This window comes from Lepidochelys kempii, chromosome 4 (genome assembly GCF_965140265.1).
Source record: "Lepidochelys kempii isolate rLepKem1 chromosome 4, rLepKem1.hap2, whole genome shotgun sequence".
NCBI classification, from domain to species: Eukaryota; Metazoa; Chordata; order Testudines; family Cheloniidae; genus Lepidochelys; species Lepidochelys kempii.
The window spans coordinates 105,540,207-105,553,860 of NC_133259.1; the positions used below are offsets into that span (position 1 = coordinate 105,540,207).

The 13,654-nt window shown below is 40.2% G+C and overlaps 1 protein-coding gene across 5 annotated transcripts in view; it reads right to left on the minus strand.

Moving 5' to 3' along the window:
* SLC34A2 (solute carrier family 34 member 2) overlaps positions 1-13,654 on the minus strand; it is a 60,395-nt gene that overhangs the window by 15,546 nt on the left and 31,195 nt on the right. For all 5 annotated transcript variants that reach the window (XM_073342355.1, XM_073342358.1, XM_073342359.1 and 2 more), the window contains 8 exons: positions 12,888-12,996; positions 12,654-12,776; positions 11,913-12,041; positions 8,470-8,613; positions 7,703-7,814; positions 5,462-5,657; positions 4,529-4,624; positions 939-1,059 (listed from right to left, as the gene is read on the minus strand). In XM_073342355.1, coding sequence (XP_073198456.1) covers positions 939-1,059; positions 4,529-4,624; positions 5,462-5,657; positions 7,703-7,814; positions 8,470-8,613; positions 11,913-12,041; positions 12,654-12,776; positions 12,888-12,996 — 1,030 coding nt within the window. The remainder of the gene's footprint in view (positions 1-938; positions 1,060-4,528; positions 4,625-5,461; positions 5,658-7,702; positions 7,815-8,469; positions 8,614-11,912; positions 12,042-12,653; positions 12,777-12,887; positions 12,997-13,654) is intronic.

The window sequence follows — 13,654 nt, forward strand, 5'->3', positions numbered from 1 at the left end:
CTGACCTTAAAAACTTCTAAGGAAGGAGATTCCACCACCTCCCTAAGTAACGCATTCCAGTGTTTCACCACCCTCCTAGTGAAACAGTTTTTCCTAATATCCAACCTAAACCTCCCTCACTGCAACTTGAGACCATTACTCCTTGTCCTGTCCTCATCTACCACTGAGAATAGTCTAGAACCATCCTCTCTGGAACCACCTTTCAGGTAGTTGAAAGCAGCTATCAAATCTCCCCTCATTCTTCTCTTCTGCAGACTAAACAATCCCAGTTCCCTCAGCCTCTCCTCATAACTCATGTGTTCCAGACCCCTAATCATTTTTGTTGCCCTTCGCTGGACTCTTTCCAATTTATCCACATCCTTCTTGTAGTGTGGGGCCCAAAACTGGACACAGTACTCCAGATGAGGCCTCACCAATGTCGAATAGAGGGGGACGATCACGTCCCTCGATCTGCTCGCTATGCCCCTACTTATACATCCCAAAATGCCATTGGCCTTCTTGGCAACAAGGGCACACTGCTGACTCATATCCAGCTTCTCGTCCACTGTCACCCTTAGGTCCTTTTCTGCAGAACTGCTGCCTAGCCATTTGGTCCCTAGTCTGTAGCTGTGCATTGGGTTCTTCCGTCCTAAGTGCAGGATCCTGCACTTATCCTTATTGAACCTCATCAGATTTCTTTTGGCCCAATCCTCTAATTTGTCTAGGTCCCTCTGTATCCTATCCCTGCCCTCCAGCGTATCTACCACTCCTCCCAGTTTAGTATCATCCGCAAATTTGCTGAGAGTGCAATCCACACCATCCTCCAGATCATTTATGAAGATATTGAACAAAACCGGCCCCAGGACTGACCCCTGGGGCACTCCACTTGACACCAGCTAAGTGTCAAGATAAGTGTATCTGAAACCCATAACTTACAAATAAGTGGTATTTCTACTTACATTTTTTAATATTTTCTGTGTCAGACACATTTTTGATGGTCCATGTCATGTTTCTGTCAGTCCAGCAAAGGTCAGGGGATGTACAGTTTTCTGAGGCCGGAATGGTGACATTCTGCATAGTCTAGATATTGCCATGCAAAACAGACAATTTAATCCTTTGCATTAAAAACTAATGTGCATGGGTTTTCAAGAACTGCAACAAAGCATTCCTATAATAAATTAAGAGCGGTGAACAGGGCTAAGCTCAGTCTGTAAGTAATGGCATCCCACGAAGGAAGAGGCAGACTTGCTTGTATTTTGAAAAAAGGCTGAAACTTTATTCAAGTTAATTAAAGTAATATGGTGGGTGGGAGGGCTGTGGAATTCCTTGACAATCCCTACCCACCTCACTGTTTCCTTGAACCAAAGAAACTTATCTCCGCTGAGGTCCTTAATTGAAATTAGTGGAGGCAGTACTTCCTAGTGGGTAGAGCATTTGACTAGGACCCAGGACACCTGGTTCTACTGCCAGCTCTTCTTGTTGGGTGACCTCTCTATGACTCAGCTTCCTCATCTGCAGAATGGAGACAATGCTACTGACGTCCTTTATAAAGCACTTTGAGATCTAGTGACAACAAGTTCTATAGAAGAGCTAATTACTATTAGTGGGGGACCTGTACTGGACCCTTCACCTGTTCACCAACCATAACCACACCCGTGAGGAGGGAAGTGACCAGTCCAGACTCTTGCTGTGCTGGCTGTGATTTGCCAAGCCAGTCATGTTCTGCTCTTTCAAAGCAGTTGTCTCGAGTAGATCAGACTCAGCTCTAGTGGATGCAAACAGGATTCTTCATTCAGGGTGGCAGACACACACAGACCCGACTCTTCAGTTCACAGAGAAACAGGGTTATATAATACAAGGTCTGGACATCCTAGCCAGATTAAGAACGCATGGAATGGATTGTTTGTTGAACTGTACAGTCCAAGAAAGTGGTTACCAGACAGTTAGACTTTGAACTCTGACTCTCTGAGCCATTGACATTGTGACTGTCACTAGTCCACGGACAAGTTTTTCCTTTTCTGTTATCTCTCACTTTGTTGCCCTTACAGCCAGTGACAGGTTGTCTGTGCCTACGCTTGTAAGGGGCTTATTAAAACAATTTTCTAATATTGTGTGTTTAAATGCACCAATTTAACAATATTTTTGAATGACAACACAGTAGGGGTTCTACACATCTCTTCTCCTTTCCTTTCCTTCACATGAATTTTTATTCATCAGAGACACGGGACTAAGCATACAATTTAATAAACACAAGAGAACTGATTGTCTAGGATTCATAGTAGACTCTGAAACCAGGGGTTATTGTAAGTAAATCATGAAATCTTACAATGTTTAATGACTCTCCTGCAAATTCAGCAGCAATTACTGCCCATTTATTGCCAAATGTTACTTACTGTATTATTACAACATTACCACTCTCATCAGAGCTTCTGAAATAGCCACTAGCAGCAGCAAAGCCAACCAGTTAGTATTAGAGCCAAGCAATATGCTGTTGTTGTAGGACCTGATTCTAATATCCTTACTTTCATTGAGTAGAACCTTATTTCCCAACCCATCCCACTGGTTTCAATGAGATTACTCAAGGAGTAATCAGAATCTAGCCTTTAGAATATACGTTTAAAGAGGTGTGCATGGTCACATTTTTAATGGACCAGAACCTGCTCCTCTTATTCATGCTGACAGTAGCTTACTCTGAAAGTAGTCTTACTGAAATCTAGTAAGGTAGTTTTCAAACGAAGTAAGGGTGACAGAATCTAGCCCATCATAAACTGATATTGGGCTTCAGAGTAGCAGGCTGTATTCTATTAAATAAATGGGACTTGAGTGCAAAAAATCAAAGGGGAAATATGACCTACGGGTTTTTACGGGGTCATTGCTGTGCAGGAGGGACTACAGAGAATCTAACATGACTCCTATCTTAAGAACTATTTTTCGTGCATTTTGTACTCCTGAAAGATGGTAGGTTGATAGTCCTGCTGAGTAACATTTTGTGTTTGTCGACAGAAAAGGTACTATATGGGCAAGGGCAGTGCAAGCTTTCCACACTGCCTGCTAATATACCTCAACCCTGACCTGGAGTTATCAAATTTGTTCCCATAGCTATTCAATATTTGGCCTCTCTGCTGAGACTATTTGTTTAGTTGTTTTTAAATTTAACTATTTCCTTGAGTGGCAGTTCTAGAACAACAAATGTATACATGCACATAAAATTGTATGTATTTGATTATATCCCTCTTCCCAAACACTCCATGTAATCACTTATCTTCTTAGGCTGGGATTTTCAAAGACGTGTTTGAGAGTTGGGTGGCCAAAGCTCATTGAATATTAATGGCAGGTGAGTGACTAACTGCATTAGGCTCATCTGAAAATTTGAGCACTAGATTTTAAATTCTTCAGAGCAGGAATTGTATCTTTTTATGCATTTGGGGCCGCTGACTTGGAGACTTTGAACGTAACTGTAATACATATGAGAAATGATAACATTCTCATTAAGAGCACCAAGGGATCTTTAACAAACCAGTTTTTATTTAGATGAAGCACTGAACAAGATCCAAATCCTGCAGTCTTTAATCTAGCAAAATGTATATTGAAGTTAACTACTGAAAGAAATACCTTTAATTGGGAGTTTTGCCTGAGTTATGAATTCAGTTTAAGCTCCAAGTCAGGTTGGTCACAAAGCAGTTTTCCAAGAATACTAAAATAGGCAACTGCCAAAAGACTGCACTAATGCACATCAGAATAAACTAGTTCTGTTTTGGTTTGTCAGATCAACTCACTGGAATGCTGCCATACTGCATTGGTCTCCTGCTTGAATATTTGGCTTTGCTGTTTATACCTTCACCTCAGCATTTATAGTCACAGTCAGAGACTACTGTCAGGGGCACTTTTCTGTTCTGCTGAAATTCATGCTTCATTGCAGATGACTTTCACCTCTTTTTGTTAATTATTTTTATGTAATAGCACCAAAAGTCCCCAGTCACAGGGACCTATGGTGCTTGGCATTCTACAAACACACAGTAAAAGACAGACCATGCCCTGAAGAGCTTACAATATAAATGGACAAGACAGGAAAATGGTAGGGGGAAGGTGGTATTATTATTGCTGAGTTGCAGATATTTTCCACACTCAGGAAGTCTGCAGCAGCACCAGAAATTTAAAATAATTGTGGATTTAGGAGATTTTTCTTTTTGATTCAAGACAAATGACAAATGACAAATCAAAAGATGTACAGCATTGTTCAGTGTCAGACACAGTAGGCCAAATTCATACTTGGTACAACTCCTTTGACTTCAGTAGAGGTACAAGAGTGTTACACTTTGTTCATTTATTTTATGCAACAAATAAAACTAATCTCAAAATAATCTCACAAACTGTATATATTAGAATACCCTGCCTAACTACTGTAATTAGTAGTAATAGAAAAATATCTTTTTGTGCTGTGGATGTATTTATAATACTGTCAAACTATTTCCTTCTATATGAAGGAATGATAGTTAGGTGGCAATATCTTTCCTTAAGAGCACAAAAGCCGGTTTAACACAATACTCACCACATTTGTTTTAGTTTTGCACCAAGTCTTTACCAGGGATTTGTTTTTTGCTCCTTCCTCATTTGTAGCAATTGCATTTATTACTGATTTATCAAGCTAAAAGAGAAGAAACAATTAGAACACAGTCATTCCGGTCTGTAGTTTGCATCTGCAAATTAAAGCCAAGCCTGCTCATCTAACTCCTCCAAGTAGTCCCACTGAAATCAATAGGTCTGCTAACATGAGTAAAGCAAACATGATCTTGGAAAGTATCAGAGGGGTAGCCGTGTTTGCTGCTTTTACAGATCGAGACTAAGAGTCCTGTGGCACCTTATAGACTAACAGATGTATTGGAGCATAAGCTTTCATATTCACCCACGAAAGCTTATGCTCCAATACGTCTGTTGGTCTATAAGGTGCCACAGGACTCTTTGCTGCTTTTACATGATCTTGGAAGTGGCCTGATCTCCGGCCCAACAAGAAATTTAAACAGGGGTTTAACTCCTGGAAAAATAATCTTCCTTTCTTGTTTTTATATATCTATAAAAAAATGAAACATACATCCTTTTCCCCATGTACTAGACCAAATCAGCCATCACCTATCCCTCATTTAAACAAACACGCATAGTTGATTTCATATAAAATCAACTTCTCCATGTATCAATTTCCCTGTTCACTCTATTTTTCACCAACCGCCTAACTCCCAACCAACCCTCCCACAAGCGCCTGGCTGGAGTGTCAGCATTAAATTGACAATTTTTTTGAAATATTTGAAACATGCATCTAATACATAAGATTTCAGGAAATGTGAAACAATAAAATAAAATAAAATGAAATAAAATGAGCTTTTCTGTCATGAGTACAGTAATACTAACAGGCAGCCCAGCAGCCTGAGAGCAGTTTGATTAACTGAAGATGAATCAAGCAAGTGGCCTCATTAAAGTGAGAGCTTACCTGGATGATAAGCTTTGTAAAAGGATCTGTGATGACTTTTAGCAGCTCAGGGGCATCTTCGCCACTCTCGAGATTAAAGGATTCAACTATAACATTAGTAAGACGATAAAGATAACCAGACACTACTTCAAGGGGCAACAACACAAACACTGAGAGCCAGTTAAAGAAATCATGGACTGTAGCTCCAGCAAAGGCCCTGCAAAAAGAGATTCAAAAAGATGATTTGCTGTTTGAATAACATGTATAACATAGATAAAGGATGTAATCATATGGGTTAGAAAGGAGCCTGCACTGAGGCAGGAATGATTTCATTTTTAGGGCCACAACCTGCCATCCTGTCTCTCAGTGCACAGAATCTTACATGCAATTGGCAAAACGGGCCCTGAGGGATTAAAACGTCAAACAAGAACAGACATATGAAGCAATTCTCCCTGAAAGAGGGGTGTCATGTCTTGCCTTAACTATTTCCAGTGAAAGCCACTGCATAATCTCCATTAGCTTGTTCCATCGCTCAACTGTAGTTATACTGTTCTCCCCTAATACTTAGCCTGACTTTTCCCTGCTGTAGCTAAAACCGTTTTTTTCCCTGTCCTTACCGACTAACATGAATTATTTATCCCTATCCTCTTTATAGCAATCCTGTGTATATTTACAAACAATTATTGTAGATCTCCCTTCCAGCTTTCTTTTCTGCAGACTGAACATTCACAGTTGTTTCCTCATAGGTCTTCTTTTCCAAGTCTTTAATCACTTATTAATCTCCTTTTAATTCTCTCCAATTTATCTATATATGTTTTAAAATGTAGTTCCTAAAACTAAAAACCTAATGCTGTGAGCCGAGGAAACACATTTTCTAAATGTTAATCTGTTGGATACCTTAGGTTTGCAATATTGCTTGAGGATAGAATATTAGTGGAAGTTGGAACATTAGAATTGGACAATGGAAATGACGATGCAGTCACATAATCAGTATTATTTTGACTGCTAGCAGGCACTTGTCATTTTTTATTCTTTCTTTGAAATATGAATATATTGATGCATTTCAACCACCACAAGAGCGATGCGAACAGTACAGGTTAACAACAGATAGATATTATTATTAATAATTATATTATAAAGCAACTTTTTCATTTTACTTTAGTAATTAAAGTTTCTCCCTTCTATACATTATTTAGCTCTAACAAATTATTTGGTAGGTCATGTGTATGTCATTGACAAAGACTGGTAAGATTCAGAGGGACAACAAACACACTGAGATATGTTTTGGGTAAATGCATTTCACGCACCTGGTTATGTGCACATATTCTTTATTATTTGTACTGAATGACAAGGTGCCAAAGTCTCTCCCATCCCATTTTTACTGCTCTCTATCAGTAAGCTAGCAGTGTACCTTTGTAGTGTCAAGTTAGTAATCCATCGACTCGTAATGGAGACAGTCAATTGTTAGAACGTTTCACTTTCCTCATCTTACCATATCTTACTTACTGTGGAATTGACAGACTTGAAAAAAATCATAAACAATAGGTAGAAAACACTTTATTTAGTGTAACATTAACCTCTCCTGTGCAGACAAAGTTTTTCTTTGCCTTTTATAGAAATATGGTGAAATGTGGGTAGAAAAGCAGACACTCTTCAAATTCCACTGGTTAGAAAGATTCCACTAGCTCCTGTGACATGCCTTATCTTTAAAAAGGAGGATTTTATTAAGCAAGAGTAGAATCTCTTAGAACTGTGGAACTTTTCAATGGAACCACTATGCCTCTTTGCAGATGTATTTTCAATTATACTACATTAAGTCTAGGTTGTACTGTACTTTATAGTGGCACATAGCTCATGAACAAAGGCAACATGGTACTTACAGTACTACCAAAGCTGACAGCTTTATGAAGCAGAAAGCTACAGAATTGCCATGTAATTATGTATGATGACTAAGCAGGACAGAGCCTATTGAGGTCAATCACAAAATTCCCCTTGATTTAAGTGAGACAGGATTGCATATTTTTTCATGATTGTGGACTAAACATTGACTTATTTTAATTAGTTTATATCCAAGTATATAACTGAAAATGCACAACAAATTCATTAAATGCTTTAGAAAATGGACTTTCACCTTTCTAAATGATAAAACATCCCTTTGGACAATTAAACTGTAAAGTGGCTACTGTGATGATAAGAACACAAAAGAAAGCCTGCTAGAGGAGTTGAAAATAGCTCTTAAGGGCTAAGATTAAAGCACAATACCTTCTAAATTCATTCCTGTCTCCAGCTTGCATGAGCGCCACAATTGTGTTTGTGACGGAGGTACCAATATTTGCCCCCATTATGATAGGAATAGCAGACTTTACACTCAACACTATAAAGTAAAAAAGGAGTATTAGGAGAAAATCAAATCCTTGGCACACATTTTACATTGGACCTAATCATCCTCCCACTGAAATCAATGGGAGCTTTGCCATTGGCTTCAGTGGGATTGGGATTTGTCCTGTTAAGTAAGTAACTGTAATCAAGCACTATAATCTAAACAAGTTTATTTTAACAAAGCACCTTGAGAACATGCTACATGATTAATCTGATTATTTGAAGGTCATGGTCTGCATCTGAAGCATACTGGTTTTCTGCCACTGCCACAAGATGTGAAAGTAGTAGAAATTCTGTCTTATACTAAGCATTATCCTGCATGCAACTCTCACAGAACTCAACGACAGAAGCAAATCAGTTACAATAACTTTGTTGGAAGGATGAAGTATGCAAGTGCGGCTGAAGTTAACAAATCTAGTGTCAGTGTACCAAACAGATTTCACACAGTTAGGGGGTGGCTGGTTTTCTATGCTATGTGTCCATTTTTAATTGCTGTTCATTTCTTGTTTTATACCAGGATGAAATAACTGTGAGGTTGTTTTCCTGCAATCCCTTTCCTCATTCTCAGTGTTTCCATACCTGGAGGTAAAAGGTGGTGAATGTAAAGGGTCTGAGGGTGATCTGCACTAGCTTATTGTAAGCAGACTTACATGTAGAAGACACCATGCTGACTATAATGGATGAGGAAGTGCTAGAGCTCTGCACCATGACTGTCACCAGAACTCCAATCACCAGACCAGCAACAGGATTTGACAGCACAGAACCATCTCGAAAAATGTCCCCTGCTGCTTTACCTATGTAAAGGAATTATTTTAGTGAGAAAGTGCCTTGTATAGTCAATAGTAAATAAGACAGCATTTTGTGAAAGATCATAAAAACAATATGCATGTGGCCATGCCTGTCAGTCTAAAGGTGATACAACCAAGGGATCTAAGTTCAGATCCCGAACATAGTCTCTAGCCTTCTGAGTGATCAGGGAACACCTTACATTTTTCTCTTTCCTTTGGTTGACTGAAAAATCAGCAAGGGTGATGGTGTTATTCCAATACAATAAAAACCAGCAGGATCTTATTAAACGGGAAAAGGCAAAATGACACATTTATTGTGAATACAGAAAGAATCATAGTAAGCAGTTAGTTGTAGATATAACATTCCATTCAATTTCATATTTATTCACACATTCATTCACACACACACACAGGTTCTGCAAGGTGGTTATCATAGTTACCAGCCTTAGAGTTGCTCATGCCAAGCCACTGGCCAGATGGCCTGGACATGAGGAGGGAGCAGGGCCTTGTCAGATGCTCATCTGACGCTCCTGGAAGTTGGTTTGCAGAATCAGACCCCAAAGTTCTCACTTTCTAGAGTCTATTTTTATAGGAATTTCTTCCTATGCCAGTCTATGGGCATTGCTTCATCATGCTGTTGCTGAATCAGTCAGCAGATAGCACATTCCTGATGGCTCTGTGCTGCCAGATGTTATCTTGTTCTTTGGTTTTCCCATCCTTGAGGCTGTTGGGGGATTCCAGTCTGCTCTCCGGGGGTCCTCTGGTTATTTCCACTTGACGCCTTCTTCGGCCGATGGACACTGGATTCTTAGGCTGGCACCTCCCTGATCATTCAGTTATTAGCCACACCAAGCGTCCATCCACATACATCATAGAATCATAGAATCATAGAATATCAGGGTTGGAAGGGACCCCAGAAGGTCATCTAGTCCAACCCCCTGCTCAAAGCAGGACCAATTCCCAGTTAAATCATCCCAGCCAGGGCTTTGTCAAGCCTGACCTTAAAAACCTCTAAGGAAGGAGATTCTACCACCTCCCTAGGTAACGCATTCCAGTGTTTCACCACCCTCTTAGTGAAAAAGTTTTTCCTAATATCCAATCTAAACCTCCCCCACTGCAACTTGAGACCATTACTCCTCGTTCTGTCATCTGCTACCATTGAGAACAGTCTAGAGCCATCCTCTTTGGAACCCCCTTTCAGGTAGTTGAAAGCAGCTATCAAATCCCCCCTCATTCTTCTCTTCTGCAGGCTAAACAATCCCAGCTCCCTCAGCCTCTCCTCATAACTCATGTGTTCCAGTCCCCTAATCATTTTTGTTGCCCTTCGCTGGACTCTCTCCAATTTATCCACATCCTTCTTGAAGTGTGGGGCCCAAAACTGGACACAGTACTCCAGATGAGGCCTCACCAATGTCGAATAGAGGGGAACGATCACGTCCCTCGATCTGCTCGCTATGCCCCTACTTATACATCCCAAAATGCCATTGGCCTTCTTGGCAACAAGGGCACACTGCTGACTCATATCCAGCTTCTCGTCCACTGTCACCCCTAGGTCCTTTTCTGCAGAACTGCTGCCTAGCCATTCGGTCCCTAGTCTGTAGCTGTGCATTGGGTTCTTCCGTCCTAAGTGCAGGACCCTGCACTTATCCTTATTGAACCTCATCAGATTCCTTTTGGCCCAATCTTCCAATTGGTCTAGGTCCTTCTGTATCCTATCCCTCCCCTCCAGCGTATCTACCACTCCTCCCAGTTTAGTATCATCCGCAAATTTGCTGAGAGTGCAATCCACACCATCCTCCAGATCATTTATGAAGATATTGAATAAAACCGGCCCCAGGACCGACCCTTGGGGCACTCCACTTGATACCGGCTGCCAACTAGACATGGAGCCATTGATCACTACCCGTTGAGCCCGACAATTTAGCCAGCTTTCTACCCACCTTATAGTGCATTCATCCAGCCCATACTTCCTTAACTTGCTGACAAGAATACTATGGGAGACCGTGTCAAAAGCTTTGCTAAAGTCAAGAAACAATACATCCACTGCTTTCCCTTCATCCACAGAACCAGTAATCTCATCATAAAAGGCGATTAGATTAGTCAGGCATGACCTTCCCTTGGTGAATCCATGCTGGCTGTTCCTGATCACTTTCCTCTCATGCAAGTGCTTCAGGATTGATTCTTTGAGGACCTGCTCCATGATTTTTCCAGGGACTGAGGTGAGGCTGACTGGCCTGTAGTTCCCAGGATCTTCCTTCTTCCCTTTTTTAAAGATTGGCACTACATCCTCTATCTCTATTTTAATCACAATTGTTAACAAAGCGAGATGAATACAACAAAAAGGCAGGGAGTCTCTAGGTGCTGTTTCTGTTGTTAGAGTATTGCTTTGAGTCTTTCTCTGTGTGAGTAGTTGTTGTTACAAAGAATTGCTTTGAGAACAGACTCTGTCTTAGAATGTACTAACACAATTAGCAGCTTGCAAGTTTCACACATAGAGGGAGAGAAACAGTACTAAAAACCAAGAGACCAAGCTGCTAAGACAGAGTCTATAACACTACCAGGAAGGTGGCATGGAGACCAGGTTAGGAGGACATGAACCTAGCAGCTTCTGAGAAAGAAGCCTGAAAATTGGGATCTGTAATAACATTTTCCTAAGCTTGAGAGGGTAAAGGGCACCTCTAGATGAAGTGGAAATTAGATCATTCATGGGTTTACTTGTAAGTAATAAAGTAAGAGTTTGTTAACCAAGTCTGGAGCTGTGGTGAATGGATTTTCCTGCATTGGCGTTGAGATAGCACCTACTGTTTTTATCAGCAAGAGCCCTGCTCCAGGGGACTAGATCCTAGAAATAAGGGAGCAGAGCAAAGGGTGACATGATATAACATTTCTATCTGCAAGGCTTGGTGTTGGCAGCAGTTACCTGAGCATGGGGCACAGGAAACCTGGGATCATGAGAGCTTTCAATAAGCATCCAGTTTTAAGTCTGTCCACGGTAAAAACATTTTCACATATTGAAGAAAATACAAATACACCTGTGTATTTAACAGTCACTAAAATAAAAGGGACTTCCAAAATAAACTGGGGTCACTAATCTCTAATGTCAACACTACTCTGGAATTCTGGAAACAAAGGCATCCTGCAAACAAAGGGAGATCAACATTCAATCACAGAGGCCTCCCTCTGTATATTTAAATGAAAGGAGTTCTCAAGGTTAATATTTTTTGATTAGTTAATTTATTTTGAATTGAACTAGATTCAACAGCCCACCCAAAGCCTAACCTGATACTTCATAAGAGTTTTCATACCTCCTACCAACTGGAAGGCAGAGCTCAGTATATCCAAGGAGCACACAAAGAAGTAGAGTAGTCCAAGCAAGACAATAAACTTCGCTATCCCTGTGAGTACACAGATGATTTTTCCTTTGTTATCCAGGTCTGCAAAACATAAGGTAAGTTTTTATGTATCACATATTGATGTGTTTGGCATTTCTTTTTGAACAGTTTAGCATTTCTAGCAAGTCTCCCATCCACAGTCCATGGAGTCAAGGACAGTATTGTGAGCTTTGTGGATGATAAACCCAAAGGAATGCTCTTGTTAATAAAATTTTAACTACAGCATCATTGCACATAAAAGCTTTTCATAAAAACTTTAAAGACTCAGGAAGTTTGAAATTCATTCTTTTTTTTTTTTTTAACTGTTCACTTTTAGGTTTTTACCACATATAGTGGGGTTAATGAAAGGTTGAAATTAACATACTGCTTGACAGCTTTCATCCACAGCTCTCACAGTGCTTTAAAATGGTGGGTAAACGTATTGTAATCTCAACACCCACAGGATCTGAGGAAATATTATAGCCCCATTTTACCAATGGGGAAACTGAAGCAGAGTGGTTAATGCCAACATTTTAAAACCTGTGTGCCTAAGAGGAGGATCTTAAGTTCATTTCTACAGAAACTAACATTTGAGAAGAAATGCCTAAGATAAAGAGCGCAGAAGACGAGAAGAAATAAAGACATGTAAATAAGTTGTGTATTGACAGGTTGTACCTGCCCACTTGACCCCAGTGTCCTGAAGCACTGGCATACTCCAAGGGTCTTCTTGCCCTGGCTCATCTATCAAGGAAATGTTGGAATGTGCAGGCTGAAGTCCACCTTTACTTTGAACATTGCCTGTTGAAATAAAAACACAAACAAACCAAAATGATTACTTGCCATCTTTCCCCGTAGCACAAATGTAAGGTTTTTATAGCCATGTAAATTATACGGGAGCAGATAATTTACCTTTGTGATTTTCTCCATCTTTTTCAGACATGGCCTTGTCTTGCTTGGAGGAGTCTTCAGTATAGTTATTGGGTTGAGAGTTTTCCAACTCAGGCCAAGGAGCCATGGTCTGACATTAAGAAAATACATTGATTAATGTTAGAGTCTGATGAAAACACTCTTCGGTGTATGACAAGAGAAAGGATTACCTCTAAAACCAACAGATCCTTGAACTCTGTTCTTTATTAACCTTATTGAATTAATGCATTTTCTTTGTGAACCCATATTGTAGCTTTACTTGTGAAACTTAGGCCAATACAAGCTATACCGTTATGAGCTGCATAAAAGCTTGTTATGATTTGAATTAAAACCTCATTCAAGCTGATGTGTGAATATGCCCATCATTTAAGAGACTTTTAAGAGACAGTTAAGAAGTCACACCTAAAACAAGATCTAACAGAGTCTGCCCAGAAACTAACACCATGGGGGCAAGGGGTTCCACTGGGTATTGTGACTGGGGGGAGGTATGGGAGGATGAGGGAAGGGAGAACATACAGAAACTGAGAACACACAACAACGGAGAGAGGCAGAGGCAAAAAGCAAGAAAGCGAAGCAATAGCCTGTGAGCATGGTGTGACCCTGGGTAAAGCTAGAGATAGAGCTTTTGGATCTGTTGGCTAAAGAGGCTTGGGGCTGTAATCTAAGAAACTGCTCCTTTTGTTCTTGGTTCCTCCTGTGTTTGGAGAAATAGGACTTAGTACATTACTTGTAAATAAACAAGATTGGGT